Here is a 22,935-nt window from a genome sequence, read left to right on the forward strand (position 1 = left end):
TTTAATTGTCTGAAAGTTTTACACAATTTTTTCTAGTTTACCTGATAAATGATTAGATGAGTAGTTCAAAAGCATGTAAAATTTAATTGTCTGAAAGTTTTACACAATTTTTTCTAGTTTACCTGTTGATTTTGATGTGTAACAATCCAGATGCTACAGTTATTAATCTGATAAAGATTCTAATTAGAATACTAATCCCATAATTTTAATATTTCATTCACTCTTAGCTGTCATCTGGCTTGGATAATTGTCCAGGAAATGCTTCAACACCAGCTAATGAAAATGCAGCAAGTAATGCTGTTGGTCAGCCAGAAGAAAAAAACACAGTCGATAGCGAGGTACTGTACTGTTATCAGTGTTTTTGTGAGTGTAATTTTCATCTTATATTCCAAGCAATCTTCAGTTGCGACTATGCTGTTGTCTATGACTGTTAATCGCCAATTTTGTCACTACATTTTGAAGTATACTTGGGAGTGTTTTGGACCCCAAAAATTGGTCTTCTACTGATCAAACCATACAGATCAAACATTCTCATAGCATTTATTGTCTTTGAGAAGATAAATTGGACAAAAATTAGTGGTTTTAAGAGAAAAGAGTCTGAGAAAGATAGTAAAAAAGATTGTTGTAGTATTATGGGGAAGAGATTTTCTATATCATTCTCTTGCTTGCATCTCTTTTCCTCTTAATGACTTTACATAAAAAGGTGTTCTTGCCTAACTTAGCAGACTGTTTTGTTAACTACCGGTAGTTGAACTGAAAACATGTGAAAGACATGCAATTAACAATATATATCGATATCATTAGAATATTTTCTATTAATATTTTATTTTTTAAACAGCTTTGGACTGAGATGCGTAGGCATGAGATTTTAAGAGAGGAATTACGACAAAGAAGAAAACAACTTGAAGCTTTAATGGCTGAGCACCAGAGGAGACAAGATCTAGCTGATACCACATCTGCTGGTGCTGGTTCTGTGAAAAGTGATGGATCAGAAACTCAGTGCACTCCCCAACAAAGCAGAACAGAAAAGTAAGGAGGAAAGACTATACAGTGTGCCCGGCCCGCACCATACGCGGGCGCGCCATACGCGGCCTTGAGCATACGCGCTCAAGCCGTGGGGCGGAAGGGGCGGCGCGTCCCATTCAATCGAATGGACGCGCGCGCCCGTGGCACCCCGCGCCGCCGTGCATGAGCCCCATTGTTTCCAATGGGGCTCGAGCATAGGCGGAATTAGCCTTATGCGGAGGGATCTGGAACGGATCCCCCGCGTAAGGCGAGGACGAACTGTATTTGTTTTTATGTAAATAAAAGAAATGTAAAGTTTCATCTAATATTGTGTTTTTGGTTGCAACTGTACTCCTGCAGCCTTCTGTGACCCTATAATTTTGTTCTGGGGTTTTTGAGCCTTCTGAAGTATATTTTATAGTACTGTAAATGAAGCGGGGCTGTATGAGGGAGGAGGAATCTTGCCTCTCCCTATTTGGCTTCTAGAAGTGTACTTTACTCTGGTGATTCATTGTAACGATAACTGTCTCTTCAAAAATGTGGTTGGACATAGAAGATTTTTAAAATAGCCATAATTAGAACAGCCTATACAGTGGCCCCTCCATATCTGCAGACTAGCCATTCATTAATTTGAGCATCCGTGGATGGCAAGGCAGCATTGTTCCCAATGGCAGCACGAACAAAGCCCTTCCGCCGTTGGGGACAAAAGTCCCTTGCTTTCCTCCCCTCTCCTTCGTCTCTCCTTTCTTTACCTGCTTCCTTCCTCCCTCTCCATCCCGACTTGGCTTTGGGGGCAGAGTCTGGCTCCCAGTCAGCCGGAGCCAGGGCCTGAGTCTTGGAGCCCCTGTCCCCAGGCCCAGCATCAGGGACGGCACCTCTGGGCCCTGAGACCCAAGCCCCAGTCCTGGCGCCAGCTCCCTCAGACCCCTGGCTGGAGGGAGCCAGCACCAGGGATGGGGCTTGGGTCTGGGGCCCAGAGACTCTGTCCCAGATGCTGGGCCTGGGGACAGGGGCTCTGAGATCCAGCCACCCTCCTGAGTGACTTTTCAGACTGGCAGCATTCTACAGTACTTTACAGCATTTGTTGACTGTCTCTTGATGTCACTTCCTGTTTAAATGCCTAATGATGGTGAACCTATGGTATGCGTGCCAGAGGTGGCACTCAGAGCCCTCTCTGTGGGCACGTGTGCTATCACCCTAGCACAGAGTTTGCCAGAGTTTGTTACCAGAAAGTCAGAGGGACATGGCACTTTAAATAAGTGGGTTTTGGGTTGCAGTTTGGGCACTCGGCCTCTTAAAAGGTTCACCATCACTATGGCTCACAGTAACCCTTTAATGCCTGGTTACTATTAAAACCCACATTGTACATTTTCCTTGGGACACTATATCCCAACAAACGCTGCACCACCATTAAGAATGGGACTTGAGCATCCATGGATTTTGGTATCCATGGGGGGGTGTCCGGAACAGATCCCTAACGGATAGTGAGGGTCCACTGTATCGGCTCTAAACATTACTTTCCACTATACATTTTAAAAAGAGGGGAGATACCCTTTCCTTTCTTTTTCTTTTCTTTTCTTTTTTTTTTTAAAGAACGCTTCACGAATTTGCGTGTCATCCTTGCACAGGGGCCATGCTAATCTTCTCTGTATCATTCCAATTTTAGTATATGTGCTGCCAAAGTGAGCACACCCTTTCCTTTCTTCCAGCACCACATGGTCATGAAATGGTCACGAAAACCTCAGTAATTCAGTCATCAGTTTGGGTAGATTAGAGGAAGCATATTGTTTTGCCCTTCTCCTGAGTTGTAATTCACTTTTAGGCATGTAGTAAATACTCTTAAGACTTCATCCACACCATCTTTTGAGTCACTGTTCAAAAGTGGTTTCACTTATACAAGTAGCCTGACCAACATCTATTTAGCTTAGCCTGCTGATCTTAGAATAGGAGGTTTGAGCAAAGGCTGTTAGGTTGTAAGAAAGTAATTGTTTAAGTTGCAGTGTCTTTCTAAAGACACAGGTGTGAACTGCAAAATGCTATGGCAGCACCAGGGATGGGGCTTGGGTCTGGGGCCCAGAGGCTCTGTCCCAGATGCCGTGGTGGGGTTTTTGTCTGTATTATATTGCTATTTAAATATTCTACAATGGGGTACCATTTCTTTACTGTTGAATCCTACATATTACTGGAAAACGTTGTACAGATAAGCCAAAGTATGTTATGGGTTTAATACATGAAATTAAATTAGGTAGAACATATTTACTTTTGATTCTAGTATGATGCAAATCTGTTGGTTCTGTATGACCTTAATTTTCCACTTATTTACCACTTGTGTGCTAGCAGAGCATGACTGAGGTTTTTTTTAATACTTGATACTATAGAACAATGGCAACGTGGGGAGGGTCTACTCAATGTGCTCTTGATGAAGATGAGGGTGAGGAAGATGCATATCTGTCTGATGGACTTGCTCAAGCAGAAGAGGAAGAAGAGGAAGAACAAGATTCTAGTTCCAATGAGTTGTCCATGTGTCCCAATAATGTAGATCAAAGTGCATATTGTGCAAAGGAAGAAAAGCAGAGGTCAGTTTTGTGTTCCTTACCAATAGTAAAGTTGTGCTAAATTGCATCCTCTAAGAAGGCAATTTGTTCTTGACTAATTTAAAATTGTTCATTATGATGCAAGTTCTTTGTTCTCCTTAGGGAAACAGTCTGAGAAATTATATAACTTGGGAAAAGTATGAACGTTTAAGTGTATCTATTGTATTCTTTTGGATACGTAAACACTCACATGAAGTATGCAAGTACCTAGCCTATTCCGTTATACAGATTTGCAGCTAATTAAATTCTGATGTTCATTTAAATATTTATTGAGATGATGAGAGTCTGGAATGTAAAGGAGCAGAAGCACATGTGGTCCATCTGAATTACAGATACAAACAATTATTTTCCCTCAAAAGAAAAAAAACAAACAAAAAGTTTATTGAATAGCCCAAGGGCCGTTTCAAAATACTCAAAACATAATAATACAAGCAATGCCACACACATATATGTAAAATGTTAATATAGTGCACTAAGTGCAATAAACCACAATATAATATATATACTATATATACATATGAATAGTTTAAACATGCACAGCTTATATACAGACTATACAAATCTAAAAATATACAATATGTACTGAAAGATATACAAATAAACAGGTAAGAATAAAAGGAAAGAGAAGGGAGGAGGTATGTATTAATCAATGTGTATTAATAACTATTTTATAAATTATCAGTTGATCTCATGTATTAGTCAAGGCCAGGTTTTGGGGCCAAAATTAAGAATTTTGATATGACCTGTGGATAAATTCAGGATAAAATTTAGGGGCATGTAACAAAGGATCTAAAGGATGAAGGAAAGAAATCAGTTCCTATGTTTCAGCTACTTTTATAGCACAAGAGGTAGTCTCCCTATTTAAGCATGTTTTGTACTCCAGGTCAATAATTTGTAGCGTTCTGATTTTTTAAAAGTAGCAATAGTAACCAGTTTAGTGTCTTTTGAACAATAAGGTAAGAGTTATAAAAAATGAAACTAAAATGGTAACTGTCTGGTTGGGGAAAACTTTAACTGTAACCATTTCCTTTCAGGAAGTTACTTCCCAATATTCCAGCAGACATAATTGTGCTTACACTAAAGGCTGGATGGATGAGAGGGGAGAGGGGGAATTGGTGCTTCCAGGACAGATTCCAGTCTTGCCTTTCACTAGAGCAGGGGTAGGCAACCTTTTTAACCAGGGGGCCGGGTTGCTGTCCTTCAGACAACTGGGGGGGCCGAAGCAAAAAAATAAAAAATTAAATAATTTTTTTAAAAAATTATATAAATAAATAAACCGGGACAAATGTAGGACAAAATTTTCAAATGGAGGATACTTTTTTTAAAAAAATGGAGAACACACGAAAAAATTAGCTGATTTTTAAAAAAAATGTTAATATAAATGCATGTTTCTGAGGCTTCTATAGACAATTGCCCCGCTTGCCCCCCCTTGCCCACCGCTTGCCCCCGCTTGTTCCCCCTTGCCCGCCTCCTCCTGATAGGCCAAAAGCCCTGCGCGAGAGGCCAAAGGTCCTGGCGGCAATCAGCAGCAGGATTGGGCTGGGGCTGGTCCCAAGGCCTCGCCGGGCCGGATCCAGCCCGCGGGCCGTAGGTTGCCTATCCCTGCACTAAATAAGAGTTAAAGTGTATTACTTGGACCTGTGGATGAGTAAACTCAAGTATTTGGGGTCATTTTTGACTAAAATTTCTAGACTTATACATGAACATATACTGTAAATCATACATTATTTTATCTGTATGATGGCAAGGAAGAAGTGTGTTTACTATGAACTAGGACTATGTGTTTTTTGTTTTGCTTATAACCAAACCTGTTTTTTAGAAAATGTATTATACCAAGAGTAGAATTTTGAAATGAGTAACTGTTTGTCATAATACTCATTATTCCTAGCTGGAAGAGTCCTCGTCCTCTTTCAGCAGATGGAAACTACCGTCCTTTAGCTAAAGCAAGGCAGCAACAGAACATCAGCATGCGTCGGCAAGAAAATCATCGTTGGATGTCTGAACTTTCTTATGTGGAAGAGAAAGAACAATGGCAAGAGCAGATTAATCAGCTGAAAAAACAGCTTGAATTCAGTGCCAACATTTGCCAGACATTAATGCAGGATCAACAGGTAAAATGTAAAAGGCTTTTTGAGTTTTCCCTCCTGTATTCCTGTCTCTTTATACTTTGCCATTGTTTGGACTTATTTCATCTATGACATCATTGTTGAAACAGTCAGGGCTGAAGCCTTTGGAAACTGTCAACAAATTGTTGCATTTTGTGGATTATTTCAACTTTATTTCTTGTTAAATGAAGGGGACCTTTACAGACTGTTTCATGTTGTATAGCTCACCAATTGTTCTCTGGGTGGCAGGGCAGATCAATCCACTAATGCTGGGTTCTATCCATGCAATGGTCGCGAGGCAGGATCCAAAGCTCTAAACTGTTAACTTTTTTCCATTGGACCCAACTCCCCTTCTCCTATCTCCTGAGAGATAGGATAGCAAATTAGGCATTCCACAAGGTCAATGGCAATTAGCACTGCATATGCAGTGTCTTCATCTTTGTATGCAAGGCTGCTGGATGGACAGAGCCTAATACTTTTATTAAACATTACAAATTAGACAAGTACACATCTGCACAAGCAGCATTTCGTAGAACTGTGCTGCAAGCAGAGAATGAGAAGTTATACTTACCGTGAAGAGTCATTCTGGAACGGCAGGGCAGAGCAGTCCACAGCCTCCTTAAAAAGGATATAAGCAACACACTGATAGGGCTAGAAAACAAACTGAGGAGAAGGGAAGTTGGGTCCAACAGAAAAAAGTTAACAATTTAGAGCTTTGGACTCCTGCTTCATGACCATTGCGTGGATAGAACCCAGCATTAGTGGATTGCTCTGCCCTGCTATCCCAGAATGACCCTTCATGGTAAGTATAACTTCTTATTCTCTGTATGTTGTGAAGGAGGCATCTGGGAATGGATTAACTCCAATCACAAGCCAGTCAGGCTAGAATCATGTTATTTCTAACTACATTAGTTAATTTACTTCCCCTAATTTCTTCTTCTCTTAGCTTACATAGGGTCTTTCATTTTCGTTCTTTTTTGCCTGTTTACTATTCCTGAAATTCTTACTTTGATTCCTTACTGTTTATGCATTTTAAAGATGTTTTCCTTACTGTGCTAATCTTTGTCTTCCTGCCTCTCCTCTCCTCTCCTCCTACTCTTACTGGCTGACTCTCTAAGTCTTCTTCCTTCCCATTTTGATTTCAGAAATGGCTCAACTGAACTTAGGCCATTGCTTGAGCAGGAGAGGAAGTAACCAAAAAAATCTGTTTTATGATTGATTAAATCCCTCTTTGAAACATCATAATTATAATCTTTGTTAATATAAATTGATATCCCACCTTGTTGAGGCAGTTGAGCATGTTGCCAAAACAACTCGAGATACAATATTTCCTTGAGCATACTCAGTCTGTTTTCCAAGCTAGTTTAAGTGAATCTGGAAATTAACTATGGTAATGCCTCATTCTTGATCCTCTTATGTATCTCTGACTAGTCATGGACACTGGTTTGTCAGATTCTTTGTTTCACCTGAGAAGCCATACAAAAAGATGGTTATGTGTGTACATCACAGCAGCTCATGACACATTGCATATTCCTTGGCCATTACATTTCATATTCAGCAAGGACAAGAGCCACCTTGGTGGTCTTTTCTCCTGTTGCTTTTCTTTTGGGAATCTGAAAACCAGTCTATGTGATACTGTTGTTAAGATTTAACAACTGATATTATTGTTATTTTTTATACTGTTGATTCTATGTAATCCTTTTTTTTTACTTGATTTTTTTTATTTTGCTCTACTCTTAAGTATGTGGCCAAGAGAAATAAAATGTTTTAAATAACAAATGTTTATGAGAATTAAATTTGAATTTATATGTATTTTTCTTTGCAGACTCTTTCCTGCCTATTGCAAACATTGCTTACTGGTCCATACAGTGTGATGCCTAGTAACGTTGCTTCACCACAAGTACATCTTATAATGCATCAGTTAAATCAATGCTATACGCAACTGACCTGGCAACAAAATAATGTTCAAAGGTATTCATTTGAAGTTTGTGTTTGCCCTACCTCACTACTGATCATATACATCATATGGTAGAAAGTATTTTGCTAATAAAAAAGGAGAGTGGAGTGTTTTTGAACCACAGTAAAGCCAAAAGGATACTATAGTAAGGTGTGTCATATAATATTAAACAATTAACATTTCTGTACCATTTGTATTAATTTGGAAGAAATGAGAACATCATAATGGTCTTTCTTTGATGGTGTTTGTGTTGGGATATAAGATCAGTTAGAGCTCTTGTTATGTTTTTTTTCTCTCTGCTTAAACTGAAATTTGGAAACTAGGAACATTTGAAATTCAGGACTAGATATAGTCTTATTTATTAGAATTTGCTTAAAGCCTGACATCTCTCTATTTTTCTTAATTGTTTTTCTTAGTTATTTGAAATAACACTTCACACAAAATCCGTTCTATAATTCACTTTTAAAAGAACATTGTTAATTTCCTAGGTTGAAGCAAATGTTAAATGATTTAATGCAGCAGCAAGAGCAGCAACAGCAAGCAAGAACAGCCAAAAAGGAAAAAAACAGCAGGGCACCCCCACCCTCATCACCAACTATGTTTTGTCCCTTCAGTTTTCCTTCCCAGACAATGAACTTATTCAACATGCCTGGATTCACAAATTTCTCATCTTTTCCATCAGGTAGGCATTTCAGAACTGCATGGGAAACCTTAAAATTGCTAGCAGAGGATCTCCATGGGTTTTACTTTTTGTTCCTAGATGAATGCTGGAGAAGCAGTGTTTCACCAGCAAAGAGCAAAGGCTCTTCTAATCCTTCTAAAGACAAGATCTTTTTTACCATTTAATGTCATTGTAGTGACTTGGAATCTGCTTTACTTTCTAATATACAGCAAACTGTTCTTTGTCACATTTGTCCTAGACATGTATTGTGGCCTTACTTTAATGCTTCTTACTAACATAATATTTAAACCCCAAAATTTGGAATGTCGGAAAGGAATTATGATTAAAAAGTATCAGCAATCACAGTAGCCTAGTTTTATGATGTTTCTAGGGCTGAAGCAGATTGGCTGCTCCAGCCTTGATAGACCCAGGACTACATTGACCAGACAGCCCACTCTGAAAGTGACCTGCTGCCATGGTTTCAAATGAGACGCTGGCAAGGAGAGCTTTTTCCACACTCCTTTTTCCAGCAACTTTAGGCTGCCTTAGGCGGCCTCAGAGTGGCTTCTGACTGCCACAGTATTAAGTGATTAGAACCTGGCACCATCAATTTAGCACTCCTTGACTTACAGAGATTTCGGGGGGGGGGTGTCACTTTCTAGTCTGCACAGACAATGAAACTTGAGAATCACACTTGTTCAGACAAGGAGGATCCCTCTCCCTCTCTTGCCACAAGGAAGCTCATCAACTTCTCTCTTGGGCAGAGAAGAATATCCACTCCATCTCAGCCCAGCACATTCAGGGCTCTTAGGACATGGAGGCAGACTCCTTAAGCAACTTCACTTTACATCTGGAGTAATAGACTGTCTTTCACCAGCTCCAGGTACACTTTGGTTACCTGCAGGTTGACCCCTTTGCATCTGCTACAAACTGCAAACTCCCTAAGTACCTCATCAGGTTCCACTCTCTTAGAGCTGAAGCCCAGGATGCTCTCAAGACGCCTTAAGTTTCCAGGGATGCTGTATGCCTTTCTCCGAATTCCCCTGAGTTCTCAGGAACATCAGACACGAAAAAGCAACAATTATTTTCATAGCTCACCACACTGGTTTTGCAGGCATTTTGTTTTCTCAGCTACTAGCTCTGGTGACCTGGGACCCTGTAGCTCTTCCAGTCCTGCCCAGTGTCCTCAGTCAGGGCCACATTCTCCATCCAGATATGGGGTGGTTCCACTTAGCTGCTTTGCAACTGAACAGAAGTCGTATATGAGAACAGGCTATTCTGATAAGGTATTAAACACTCTCCTAGGCCTGTTACAGACTGCCAGAATAAAGCTGCTTCAGGTCTCTGTGGAGGTATGCTGTTTAAATGATGCATGCGTCCTAAGAATCCGGAAGCTGCACTCCAGTGCTTAGGAATAGAATGTGGCTTTGGCGCGACCTGCAGACTCTTAGGACCCATGCATCATTTAAACAGCATACCTCCAAAGAGACCCGAATCAGCTTTATTTTGGCAGTCTGTAACAGGCCCTAGTCTCCCAATGATGTTCCATCCTCAGGATATATGAGACAACCTGGAAAGCTTTTCTCAAGTGCTGTTGGGAAAAAAATCAGTTTCGCCACTTAAAGATAGATTTTGGATTTCTTCCAAACAGGTCTTGATCTAGGATTCAAGCCCAACACCTTACAGTGCCTGTAGAAAAACAGTGACCCAAGCTGGATGTTAGAAGTGCTCTAAAATTGTACATCAGGCACTTCAGACCATTTTGGAGATCAGAAGCACTTTTTTTCTGGTTTACAAGTTTCTGGACTTCCCAAACTACAAAATATGATAGCTCATTCAACCAGATCAGCAACCACACCACCAGCTTTTTCAGCTAATGCTCCCCTGGAAGAAATTTGAAGAGCAGCTACTTGGGCTATTCCTTCTACTTTCACTAAACAATTAAGCTAGATAAATTTGCCTTAGCCAGGGCATCCTTTAGTAGAAGGGTGCTCCAGCAGGTACTCTCAGCTTAACTGGTTTTTCTTGCCACTGTTCCTCCCATGTCCTGTCTGTGAAAGCTTGAGCTACCAACTTCTTTCTTTCTCTCAATTAGTCTCAAAGACCTCTTAAAACCTGTGGATGTATATTTCTGTATATTGGTAAAGCCATCTCATTGGAACATCCTCTGATTTGCTGTAAACCATTGCTTCTATCAGTTCAGATTTGCCCCATGTTTATTCACAAGAATCAGAGCAATGGTTGAGGTCTTTCTGTATGCAAGAATTGTGAAAATTTACGCTTTACGTTGAAGATTAGCTGCTGACAGGAAGCTTGAGCAGGAGCAACACTGTATACTGAGCCTTCTGGGGCAAATATGCCTCTGTGAAAAGTTGTATCTCATGCCATTCATAAGTGCAAGGTTAGAATCAACTGTTTCTCACTCAAAATCCCCCCCCCCCAAAAAAAAAAAGAGAGTCGTGAGGTTAGAACAGTTAGTTCAAGAGTCTTAAGGAAACATGCTTTGCTCCTCCCATTCATATCTTTTTGGCTTGATGCTCTCCATTGTGGGGTTGGATTTGCACATCTCTGTGTAAAGACCCTCTCCATAGCTGATTCATATCCTATTCCAATGGAGAGGTGGACAGTCCAATGAAGTGAAAGTTGTTACCATCTATGATTTCACAGGACCATTCCATATGGGACAGGACATATTGATACTTAACCTTTCCCCTAATCCTGACACCATTATAGAACAATCCTTGAGCACAATAAAAAAGGTTCTCTTGCTTACAGTATTGGAAAAACCAATGAAACTGCTATGCAGTGTTTTTTCCTGCTAACATGGTGAAGTAAGGCGATAATGTAGAAATTTCTGCAGTTTATATACTAGTTGATTTTTATCCCTCTCAAACAAACAAACAAGCTTCATTTATATACCACTTCATACCGCCTAAGCAGTTTCTAAGCGGTTTACAACTGTAAGCTAATTTGCTCCCAACAATCTGGGTACTCATTTTAGCGACCTCGGAAGGATGCAAGCCTGAGTCGAGCTTGAACCCTTTTGCTGGTCTTCAACTCACAACTGTATGGTTTTGAGTGAGTGGCTGCAGTAGAGGCATTTAACCACTGCGCCACCAGGGCTCTCCAGAAATCACGAGCAACGTGTTTCAAATAGTCTGAGCTGTGCAGGTGGTTCTCTTTATGGCCTTATGAGGATAGATTGAGGAGTGATCATAAGGACAAAATGCATAGTACATCCATGGAATCCTTGGAGAAAGATGGGATCTAAATTTAATAAACCATTAATAGGTTAGCTAGCACTTTATATTCTTGCATTTTGTAAGATTTTGTAATGAGTCATCTGTTTCTGATTCGATTTCCTTTCATAGGCATCAACTTCAGCCCAATGTTTCCATCTGGTTTGGGGGATTTCCCCCAAAACTGTAATGTTCAAAACAATGAGCAGCAGCCACCCTTAGAACATAACACTACTGGGAAAACTGACTACATGGCATTTCCAAAACCATTTGAAAGTAGTTCTACTGCTGGAGCAGAGAAACCAAGGTATTTTAAAGTCAGTTCAGCTGTTTGTGAGCAACATTTTTTTTTAACCCATGCCTGCATTTGGAAGAAGAAAAATGTAATTAAGTTTGTTGAAGTGTATTTTTACTCTCACTTCACTATGTGTGAAACAGTGCTTTGAATATTAATTTTGTAGTTAGCTAATAAAAACTTGGTTTAAATTATGGGTCGTGAAAGTGTGGGCTACATACCGGTGTAAGTCAGTAGAACTCTCAGTTTCTTTTGTAGGTCCCTGAGTCTACAAAAGTAAGCACCACCAAAATTATAATTGCAAAGAAAAGTATGATTACAATGGAAAGAAACAGGGGGAAAAAAAAGGAATGGGAACAAGTGTTAGGCTTATATACTGATGTAAAGCTGACTACATTTCCAGAAACATGTTTTCTTGAAGTTGACCTCATTGGGCAGTTTTTTACTGCTTGATTTACACAGGACAATGTAGCTCTTTGTTCCATTCAAATCTTAATTCCAATACTATCAAATTTAATGCTTTCCCAGAAACATTTATAAACTGAATTTGTTGGTTTCAGTATCTCTTGAGACATGATCAATGTTTTCAGCACAGTGGGGTGGATGAGGTACTCAAAGTTGAGTGTCCACATATAGATATTGAAGAGTGTTGCAATTGTAAATATTGTCTTACTACATTTGTTGGTAACTGGCAGACTGTGGGCTGAAACAGACAGGCCAAATGGTTGGCCTTCAGGCTGTGTTGGGGGCGTGGTGTTTAGATGACACATTCACCAAATGCAGCCCAAAGCTGCCTCGGCAACGCACCAACCATCTTGAAGAGGAGCGGAAAAAACCACTCCTTTTCAGAAACTGGTTTAAAACGCTGGCAGAAGGGTGGATTGGGGTCACAGGCATGTGGTTGCTGTGGCTCTGGTGTGAGCAGTGCCGGGGAGGCCCCAATCCACCATTTTTGGGCGGTCTGTTTCGCTGCTGTGATAGTGAAAATTCTTGATCTGAACCAATTGATCTAAAATATAAAACCCACAGTCAGTCAATTTTTTCCATAAAAAAAGAGTTGTCTCACAGTCTTCAACTTAGAATTATCCCATAGAGATAGTTTAGCATGATGGTATCAAATTGTTATTGAAAAGCTATTGTACACCAAGCTACCCTGACAGTAGAGATTTCAAGAGTCACCATCCCTTTCTGCCTTAAATGAACAGTATATTCTGGCAGTCCATCGAGAAGTTCTAAGTAAATGGTTTCCAAGATTTGTCAAGGAGATTTATCTAGATTAGATCATGTTTCCCAGCTTTTGATATAAACTCAAATTTGGGAAATTAAATCCACTTTCTGCAAAGGAAAATTGTGTCTTGTTGAAAAACAGGTTGATAAAGCCCCCATATAGATCTCCTAAAATTGGATTAATTTTGTAAAAATAAACCTTAGGAAGATACAGGGTGACACCTGAGAGAACATAAAATGTCCATGGCACATCATTCATCTTTAGTATATTATCTTACTTCAGCCGTTGTTCCTCCGGATTTGCAGGAGATCCATTCCGGACCCCCACCCGTGAATTCAACATTTTGCAAATATTCAAATTACATTAGAATGGCACTTGAATATTTCCCTCCCCTCCCTCCATCCTTACCTGCTTCATCCCCTCCAGGCTGCTTCTCGCACTGGCTGCGAAAAAGGCCTTGCAGCAGCCGGCACACCCAAGAGAAGGTAACATTGGCCTCGAGAAAACCATGCTGGCCTTGCAACAACCGGCAAAACCAAAACGAGACCACGCTGGCCTGGAGAAAGCTGCAGTGGCCTTGCGGCAGCTGGCATAAACAAAAATAAACCCTGCCTAATGTTTTCTGTGTATTAATCCAGAATTGCCTTGCAGCAGCCGGCACAACCAGGAAAAAGCCATGCTGGCCTAGAGAAGGCCGATGCAGTCAAGAGAAACCGTGAATGGCAAGTCTGCAAATATGGAGGGACAACTGTAATATGAATGGTGCCTCCTTACCAAATATAATGTAGCCAGAAGTATTTTAATTATTTGAATAATACCCTGAATCTATACTGTTTAAATACCTAACAGCTTCTAGACATTAGCAACACTGTGAACAACCAAGATGGAGTATTAACTCTAACAGGCATAGCCTCAGATTTAGGCAGATTAACAGAATAGCCAGGATCATGAAGCTATTAATCCTGTCAATTTTGGTACAGAAGATTGTAACCTGGAAGTAAACAGGAGGAGATCCATAGTACACAAAACTGCCTAATGTTTACTGTGTATTAACCCAGACATTGCTCAATTTTGCTTAACTGCACGTGTGAGTGTTTTATAAACAAAGATCAAATAACAGAGGAGAAAGAGAAGATCCCTGTTTTCCAGCGATGGAGGTGGAAACATCCTATAACGTTATATTTCCACCTACATCGCTGAAAACGAACATCTCACAGGTAAGACCCAATGTTCCTTTATGTACCCCTTTTAGATTAAAAAATGTCAGAAAGTATCCCATTTGTAATCACTCTTGCCTTCAGAGAGTGATTTAAAAAAAAACCTCTGAATCCATTTGAAACATTCTGAAGAAAAACCCACCAGTTAATTTTGTCAGGTGCTTTTCAGCATCAAGTGGAATAACGGCAACAAGAATCAGATCTTAAAATAATAAATTTGACTAATCTTAAATTATATCAACTCTAAGAACATTTTGAAGATTATTAGACATTCTCTGAATTAATTTTTTATCAGCATATAATAAAAAGATTTGTGTATAGTTCACACATCTAGTATGATTTTTGCCAGTTCTATGATGCCTTCATAAAAAGAGCTGGAAAAGAGCCAGACTTTAAATTAAAGTCTTTTGATACAAACAAAAAATTCTGGAAACCGATATAGTTTATAATCAGTAGGAGAACTATCTGGTCTCAGGGCTTTTCTATTTCTTACAGCTTGAGTAACATTTTTAGTCTCTTACATTCACAAGAGTGTTTTCAAAGAGTGTTTATGTTACATATTCATTTGTAGCAGAAAAGAAAAATTTATTGGATCCAAATTGATATCTTTCATTACAGTACAAAGATTCTTCTGTGGACCTTTACTTAGTGGAATAAAGTTGAGTTTTGTTGCTTATCTGTGTGCTAACTCAGAAGCACTCTTAATCTGAGTGTTTGCACTTCTCAGATATTGTTTAACCATGATTAATATTTAAGGCTGAAACATTGTAAAACAGAGTGCACAACTGCTGTGCTGAAAGAGGATAATTTTGCCATTCCACAGGCTGCTCCCAGATTTCTATTTGGTGAAAGGATAATCCATCTGTAGTTGGCTCTGTTTCCGGCCTGCGAAAGGCAAGCTATCATATGGCCAAAGCATTCACCTTGTAGCATAGAAGAAAGAGTGCTGATTTTAAATGTTCTTCAGTTTTTACTTGTGTGGTAATAAAATGTCTTTTTTTTTTAATGCTTCTGTCTTCCCACTCCCATACTGTGGTTCTGGAAGGTGTTATAAACTTCTCTGTTTTTGTTAAGAGGTCAGAGGCAGCCTGAAGAGGAGCTGGAGAATAGATCAGCTTTGTTAAATGAACATCAGAGAGGAGGGAAAGAGAAACAGTTGTTCCTCAAGACTGGATTCGCAGTACCAGTACAAAATAAAGCATGCGGTATTCACAAAAACCATCTTGATACCAGCAGAAGAAGAGAATTTGACGAAGAATCTCTAGAGAGCTATAGTAGCATGCCAGATCCAGTTGATCCAACTACTGTGACTAAAACATTTAAACCCAGAAAAGCATCTGCACAGGCTAGTCTGGCTTCCAAAGACAAAACACCAAAGTCCAAGAACAAGAGGAGTTCTTCTCAGTTGAAAAACCGGGCTAGAACAAATGGTATGCCCACATTATGCAAGCATGATTTGAAATGGTTTGTTTTTGCTAGTATATGGAATTCTTGGGAAATCGTGTACCAAGACCTGAGCCAGGGTTGCCCTTTTGCAACATGAAACTCCACTGCCAAGATGAACATTTCTTGTTTATTATCTCTAACATAAGTCCTCTCATTTCTAGCCCTTACCTTGGCAATGTAATCACTAACTACACACATCCTGACGGCTAGTTAGTCCTCTTTCCCTCTCGTGTAGGTAGATATGCTTGCCCTCTATAGCCACTTCAGTGGCTTATTTTTGTGGTGTTTGCCATATATATATATATTTAAAATAAATAGTAAAGTTGATAATTACTTAAAGATAACATATGTGCATAGTCTGCACGCCCTTCTCACGAAGTGGCCAGAAGGCGCTTTTTTGGCTTGTGTGTTTCAGGCCTAAGTCTAATCCTTTTTAGTCGAATTTGGTCACTCTGATTTGTATCTTGATTTCCCCAGAATCTGCTAATTGAGAACGTCAATATGCAAGGATCATTGAACTGAAATTATATTTGCCTGAAAGTTCTAAATCTAAAATAACTTTTAATGCAAGTTTTTAAAAACATCTTTTCATTTTAAGGATTTGAAAGTGCCAGTGTTTCTAGTACATGTGAGCCTTACAAGAATAATAGGAGCAGACACTCAACGCGGAAAGAAGAAATTGTTCAAGCAAAAGTGTTCAGTAAAAAGAATCGGGAACAGCTTGAAAAAATAATTAAATACAGTAGATCATCAGAAATGTCTTCAGGTATTTTAAAAAATTTAAAAGATTGCAATGAAAGTGAATCAGTTCATTTGTTATTTAATGTGTACGTAAGAGAAACTAGGATCAAAGTTTTCTGACAATGATGCATCATGTTAATGTGACAGTTACTTGCTATTACCAGATCTCCACTGAACATGTGTAGATGGAAAATTATGGATATTAAATATCTATGGAAATCCTACTCCATCTTCCTATTATATTATATTGTACTTTTTAATAAAAATTCTTAGTGTTTTATTGAAATGTTGGTTCCTTTTTAAAGAGAGAGACCATTATTGAACAAAAAGTCACCCTCTCCTTCGGAGTTTGGGAACAGCAAGTAACAGGTAAAGAATTAATTGTGATTAATTATTTGTTCCAGTAATGAAGGTACAACTAAGTTACATTCCAATTATAACTTAACCACTTTACTTCTTTTGTTTTTAGTTACCTTTATACTTTCGGGAATATGGCTTCATTAAATAGTGATGGAGAAATACCACATCAGCACTGGTGCATGTTCAGTTATTGTTTTAGAAAGTAACTGAAAGTAACTATTTTAGTTATTTTTTAGTAAATAGAAAACTGTCATCTGGAGCAAGTAGAAGTGTCTTGGAAGTTTGGTTTTTTTCTCATTTTGAATGTCTCTCACAGCCTGTTTAATGAAATCTGCCCTGAATGAGTGTGCTTTTGATTGAAAATTCTTTTGGCCAAAATGATGGTGGCGGTGGTGGTGATTCGGGGGCTTAAGACACTGGACAGCAAAAGGACAGCATGTGGGCTGCAGCATGCCTGAATTAGACAACCATGATGCACTATTCAGATTTTAATTATATTTTGTACACAAAGTAACCTAGCAGTGGCTAATTTGGACATTGTATTCAGTCATAATTTATCACTAGGAGAGCAAACCAAGCTTGCCCACCCTTTCTGCTTCTGTTTTTCATCAGCTGCAGTTCATTGTGTTATCTGAATGTAAGGATATTGTAATTAATTGTTTACCATGAAATCCAAACTCAGCAATTAGCAATACATTTTCTGGGCCAACTCCAAAGCATAAAATGCCTTACACAGGTTTTCAAAGCTTCACTTGCCTCTTCATCAGGCAAAGATGTCAAAAATCATACAGGAGAAAAATAGTGATGATGTTAGAGCCACAGGCCTACATTCTGCCCGAGAAGATGTCAGTTAAAGCGGTATTGAGGGATTTCACTGGAAGCAGAGCCCACTTCTCTTATTGGCCATGTGAGAGCTAGAGACAAAGAGCAATAAAAGACAGGTAATAAAATTTCATGGCCAATGCAGCTACCCCCAAATTGTTTTTTTTACTATAGTTAACCTTTGTTTATGAAGTTGGATTGCTTTTACTGTCCACAGTTAATTCTAACTACTATCAAGAGTTTAAGTAATCTGCCCAACTGCACTTAATCTAAAATGGAAACTTAAGAGTCTTCCCATAGCTGCTTGGCAGAAGAGAGGAAGGGAAGGCTCAGCTTCATCATCCACATGCACCCAGCATCCCTTTTTACCAATGTGTGGTGGTCGTGGTGTGTGTGCACATGTGTGTGAGCACACACACACATTTTCTCTCCCCCTCCTTTTGTGTGGTTCTTTGAAATTGTGGGAGACTATCTTAGTTTTGAAATTTGAAATTTTTAAATTGAAGTGCTGTATGTCTACTTCATTTTAATTTATACACAAATTACATAGAATTTCTGACCTCAGCAGAATAGGTATGTGGCCAATGAGCCATATATGTGAAATCCCTTTTGGAATCTTTTTTCAAAAACTTACCTGGGTGGTGTGTCCCCCCCCCCCCCCCTCAATTTGAGCTTTTGTTAAAAATAATACCCCTAAAATACATGGGCTCTGTGGGGATTGAATTGAAATGTTAAGTAACCTTTCTCCCATTATTTCATTTGGCCTTGCTTTTATTTCTGATATACATTTCTGTGTTTGTCACTGTCTGTCCTTCCCACCCACACCTTTCCTGCAGCACATGCTAGGAGAATACTGCAGCAGTCTAACAGAAATGCATGCATAGAACCACCAGGTAATGCAGTAGCTGCTTAGCTTCTAAGCTAATCTACCTTGATTGTTCGATCGCTTTTCTGTTTTTCATAGTTTGCTAGTTGAATTAGGAAAAACTGTACTAATGCAAATTGATTCTGCAAGTTCATGTAATTTGTCTTTACCAGGTTGCTTTTTGTTATTGTTGTTATTGTTACTAGGGTTATAACCATATCTTCACATCTGGAATGATACAATCTAAATGTGTTCTCATTTATGCTGAAGTGATAGTAGTGTGCTTATGTTCAGCTGATTTAGTGTTCAACAGTTGCCAGGGGTTGGGAGCTGCATGGGCCACCTGCAGGACCCTAGGGGCTGTATCTTGAGTTCTCACATAAGCTACCCTGCCATGGGGATTTGAAAGAAAATTAGTCATAAAAGAGGCATAGCACTCCACAAGCATCTAGAGCAGTGATAGTGAACCTTTTAGGGACTCAGTGCCCAAATTAAAAGGCCTTCCAGCACTGGATACTACTCTGTGCCGGGGGCAGGACGTCCAGAGGGTGACAGGACTTCCATCCTTTGGGGGTGGGACTTCCAGGCCGGGACCTCTTCCCCCCGCCCTCTTGGGCCATCAGCTAACTCCGCGGAGGTAGCTGAATGCCCGGGGGGGCAGGGGGGAAGAAGAGGACTATCTTTAAGAGCACAAGAATGCTTTTGACACCATAAACTGACAAAATGATCATGGAACAAATTTTCATAGGCAACGGCCAGCTTCAAAATGTGCATGAAGTGGAACTAATAGTATATTATTATTTATTTATTTCTCACCTCTCCCCATGGATCAAAGCAGGGAGCAACAGCAGACAAACAAATATACAGCATCATTTAAAAATACATCAGTTGTTAAGAACAGAGATCTAAAATACTGAAGCTATTTGAGACCATGGATTGAAACAGCCTAATTCATTCTTTCTTTTTGTTGGGAGCTCAGAGTTTTGGGGAAAATGAAAAATATGCAGTACTTATTTGTAGGAGCCATTTCAGTTTACATTTTTAAATTTGGCATCAGGATCACAATTCGGTTTGATCTTAAAATTATCATGTTCAGTATATTAAATTGAGACAGTTACAAATATTAATTGAATTGACTTTAAATGCTTATATTTCTTGTAAATAATAAAATAAAACAAAAATATTTCTGAAATTAAACTTTTTTAAAAAAGCTCTCTAAAAAGTGAAATAGCAGAGAAGTTACTCAACCAGTTATCAAGAGGAAGTTAAGAACTTAATCTTTCTTCCTCTTCTGAAAATGGCAAGCCCCTCATGATTGTTTGAGGGCATGTAAACACTTTTTTGGCTATTCCTTTTTAACTAGAGGGTAGAGCGTCAAAACTGAGCATGAACTGCATATAACCCGTAAGCCATACATGGCCTACCCCAGTGTACAGAAACTGTAGTGTTGTGATACTTAAGTCTTTCTAATGCATATGTCTTTAGAAATTATTTTTGGGAAGTAAAGAATGCGTAGAGATAGATGAACAGCCTACCTTGTCTTAAACTTTTTATTGATTGTAAAATTCATGAGTGTCCCCCCTCCCCCCAATTTCAAGGAGGGTGGTGTAGTAGGATAGAGAAACATGAAAACCCCACTTATTTTCTGGATCCCCCCCCCCCATATTCCTGGGATATTCACACCTCTGTCTTTCACAACTAGTACTGTGGAGACCAAGGGTTACTTTGGATCTCTGTTGTAATTTTCAAAGTTTAATGACACTAGCCCCATGCAGCTGACTCTTAAGCATGTTCTTTGAACACATGAAGGGGAGAATAGACTAGCTGCACATCTTCCTTTTAGGTTTTTTTCTTCTCATATTAGAGTGATAAATTTTAATAGTAACGCTTCCCCTGTATGTGCATCTTCTCCATGTGTATAAAAAAACCTCAAAATGCCCATATGTGAAAGGAGCTCTCCTGTCCAGTTACACTATACTCCATATGAGGAGAGGGCTGGAACAAGAGATGGTTAGCACAGTTCCCTTCTCAACAGCTGCGCTGACCTTCTGGATTACAACTTTGTGGTATGACTAGTGTTTGGAGAAATCTCACTTCTGTTTAAACTCAGTCAATCACTTTATTTATAGCTTGTCTTTTCCCCAAAAGTAGGACTCAAGGCCACTTACAGAATAAGAGATGCAAGCATGGAATCTGATAGCAGAGTATGTTACTTCAGCAAATAAATATTTGAAAGTAAGAGGGATCAAAAGCATAAATGTTGAGGATGGATAGTGTTGGATCCGATTAGATATTGCCACCAAATGATAATGTCCCAATATATTGTGTAGTGTGATCTTACATAGGTGTAAATTGTCAGGGCTGCTATGTTTGGTTAGCTGTGTCTTTAGTGCTCAGGATGAAATAGAGTCTTCCCTCTTCTTCCCCACTCCATCTTTAGTATCCTTAAGTAGGGCCTTTTGTGCAAATGCAATCTATGTAATCTATGAAATACAGTGTTCAGAAATCAATTTGTCACCATACTGTTAGCTCTGTAAAAGAGCACAAGTATGTTGTTTTGTGCAGTGTTCCCTTTAGGAGTAGGGGTTTCCTTTATAGATGCAGCAGTAATCTCCCATAGAGCACTACCTCCACGAAGATTAGGAAACAGGTATGAGATATATCTGTCTATACTCATGTATAAGTCGAGGGAAGGTTTCAGGTTCAAAATCCTGGATTTTGATATGACCCGTGGATAAGTGGAGGGTAAATTTTAGGGGGCCATAAGGAAGCATGGAAAGGGAGAAATACCATTTCCATCCCTCTGTCTCCTACTCTGGACCTCTAGGAAGCAAGTGGATTTAAATGGAGAGTTGTTTCCCCATAGGATGCAAAGGCTGGCAAACAGACCAGGCAAGTGCTTTTCAATGGGGAGTTTCCCCATAGGATGCAAAGGCATGCAGATGGACCAGGGAAGTGATTTTCAGTGGGGAGTTTCCCCCATAGGATGCAAAGGCTTGCAAACCGACCAGGGAAATGCTTTTCAGTGGGGAGTTTCCCCCATAGGAAGCTAAGACTTGCAAACGGACCAGGGAAGGAAAGGCTTGCAAACAGACTAGGCAAGTGCTTTTCAATGGGGAGTTTTTTCCAATAGGATAGGAAGCAAAGGCTTGCAAACAGACTGGAGGGGGAACGAATTCAATGGAGATTGGGGCGTCAGGCTTGCTTGCTATAGGACCTTTCTAAGCACTACTGCTGCGTTGACCCTTCTATAAGTCTACCCAAGGTTTAAGGGTCAATTTTGGGGTATAATTTTCTCGACTTATAGTCAAGTGTATACGGTAGTATTCTTCTCAAAGTTTGTATGTTCTAATACAAGTGAAGCTTCTATGAAACACAGTATGGTACTTAATACTTTCCTTCTTTATTCACAGAAACAGGCAGCGACCTTTCTATGTTTGAGGCTTTGCGAGACACCATTTATTCTGAAGTTGCTACTTTAATATCACAAAATGAATCTCGTCCTCATTTTCTAATTGAGCTTTTTCATGAGCTACAGATGTTAAATACAGACTATTTGAGACAAAGAGCATTATATGCTTTACAGGTATTTTAAATGCCATGATTTTATTATTGTCTTTATTATCATTATTACTGCTACTGCTACTACTAAGTGAATGTTTTCACAGTATAATCTTAAGTGTTATATTAATAGGATATAGTGACCAGGCATGCCTCACAAGACAATAAAAAAGAAGAATGTCCAAAACCACTGAGCTCAGCAGCATGGGTAGGATCCAATTCAGAACTTACTCCCAGTGAAAGCCTTGCAACTACAGATGATGTAAGATTTTTTTACAATGTTGTTTATTGTATTGTAAATTTAAAAAAAAAGTTTGTTATGAATATTTTACATTTCAACATAAAACACTTTAAATAATAAAACTTTTATTTATATCCCACTCTTCTGTAGCATGACAATCAGAGTGGCTTTACCCATAAATTTGATAACATCTAAAAACTGCACAGATATGAGGAATAATATTTGAATGTAAAAATACTTACTATAGGCAGTATTCCATAATTCTCAAGTGAGGATACTCTATAATAAGTATTTTGTATTAATTGACAGGATGCCCTGGTATTCTCTCATTCAGAGGGTCACCATAGATCAAAGCTGACTTGACAGCAGTTAACAATCATTAAGAGTTTCAGTTTATAAGAGTCTTGATGATCCATTCAGGATGAATTTTTTGGGTTCACAGTAGCATTTTCTTATTATTTTTACCTGTTAAGCAGTTAAGGATCCGTTTAAAATAACAACTTGTTCCTAAAGATCTATTGTCTCTTTGCAAGAGCTAGATTTTTCTTACTGTCTCCGGGCCTAGTACAAGGTGTTGGTTGTCACCTTTAAAGCCCTA

The 22,935-nt window shown here is 39.2% G+C and overlaps 1 protein-coding gene and 1 non-coding gene across 10 annotated transcripts in view; one reads left to right on the plus strand and one right to left on the minus strand.

The window, feature by feature from the left end:
• The window catches only part of PCM1 (pericentriolar material 1), a 70,503-nt gene that overhangs the window by 33,717 nt on the left and 13,851 nt on the right, over positions 1 to 22,935 (plus strand). For 6 of the 9 annotated variants that reach the window (XM_089525315.1, XM_089525317.1, XM_089525320.1 and 3 more), the window contains 12 exons: positions 228 to 338; positions 839 to 1,029; positions 3,384 to 3,581; positions 5,488 to 5,710; positions 7,530 to 7,675; positions 8,150 to 8,343; positions 11,694 to 11,868; positions 15,376 to 15,731; positions 16,346 to 16,513; positions 18,507 to 18,563; positions 21,949 to 22,121; positions 22,230 to 22,358. In XM_089525315.1, the coding sequence (XP_089381441.1) occupies positions 228 to 338; positions 839 to 1,029; positions 3,384 to 3,581; positions 5,488 to 5,710; positions 7,530 to 7,675; positions 8,150 to 8,343; positions 11,694 to 11,868; positions 15,376 to 15,731; positions 16,346 to 16,513; positions 18,507 to 18,563; positions 21,949 to 22,121; positions 22,230 to 22,358 (2,121 nt within the window). The remainder of the gene's footprint in view (positions 1 to 227; positions 339 to 838; positions 1,030 to 3,383; positions 3,582 to 5,487; positions 5,711 to 7,529; positions 7,676 to 8,149; positions 8,344 to 11,693; positions 11,869 to 15,375; positions 15,732 to 16,345; positions 16,514 to 18,506; positions 18,564 to 21,948; positions 22,122 to 22,229; positions 22,359 to 22,935) is intronic. The other 3 variants (XM_089525318.1, XM_089525323.1, XM_089525324.1) reach the window with 1 other exon arrangement.
• Positions 2,589 to 2,695, minus strand: LOC149312766 (U6 spliceosomal RNA). The gene has a single exon (XR_016281530.1). It is a non-coding gene; the product is annotated as a U6 spliceosomal RNA (small nuclear RNA).

The sequence above is a fragment of the Sceloporus occidentalis genome, unplaced genomic scaffold (genome assembly GCF_023333645.1).
Source record: "Sceloporus occidentalis isolate IW3139 unplaced genomic scaffold, rSceOcc1.0.p SCAF_5, whole genome shotgun sequence".
In the NCBI taxonomy this organism is placed as follows: Eukaryota; Metazoa; Chordata; class Lepidosauria; order Squamata; family Phrynosomatidae; genus Sceloporus; species Sceloporus occidentalis.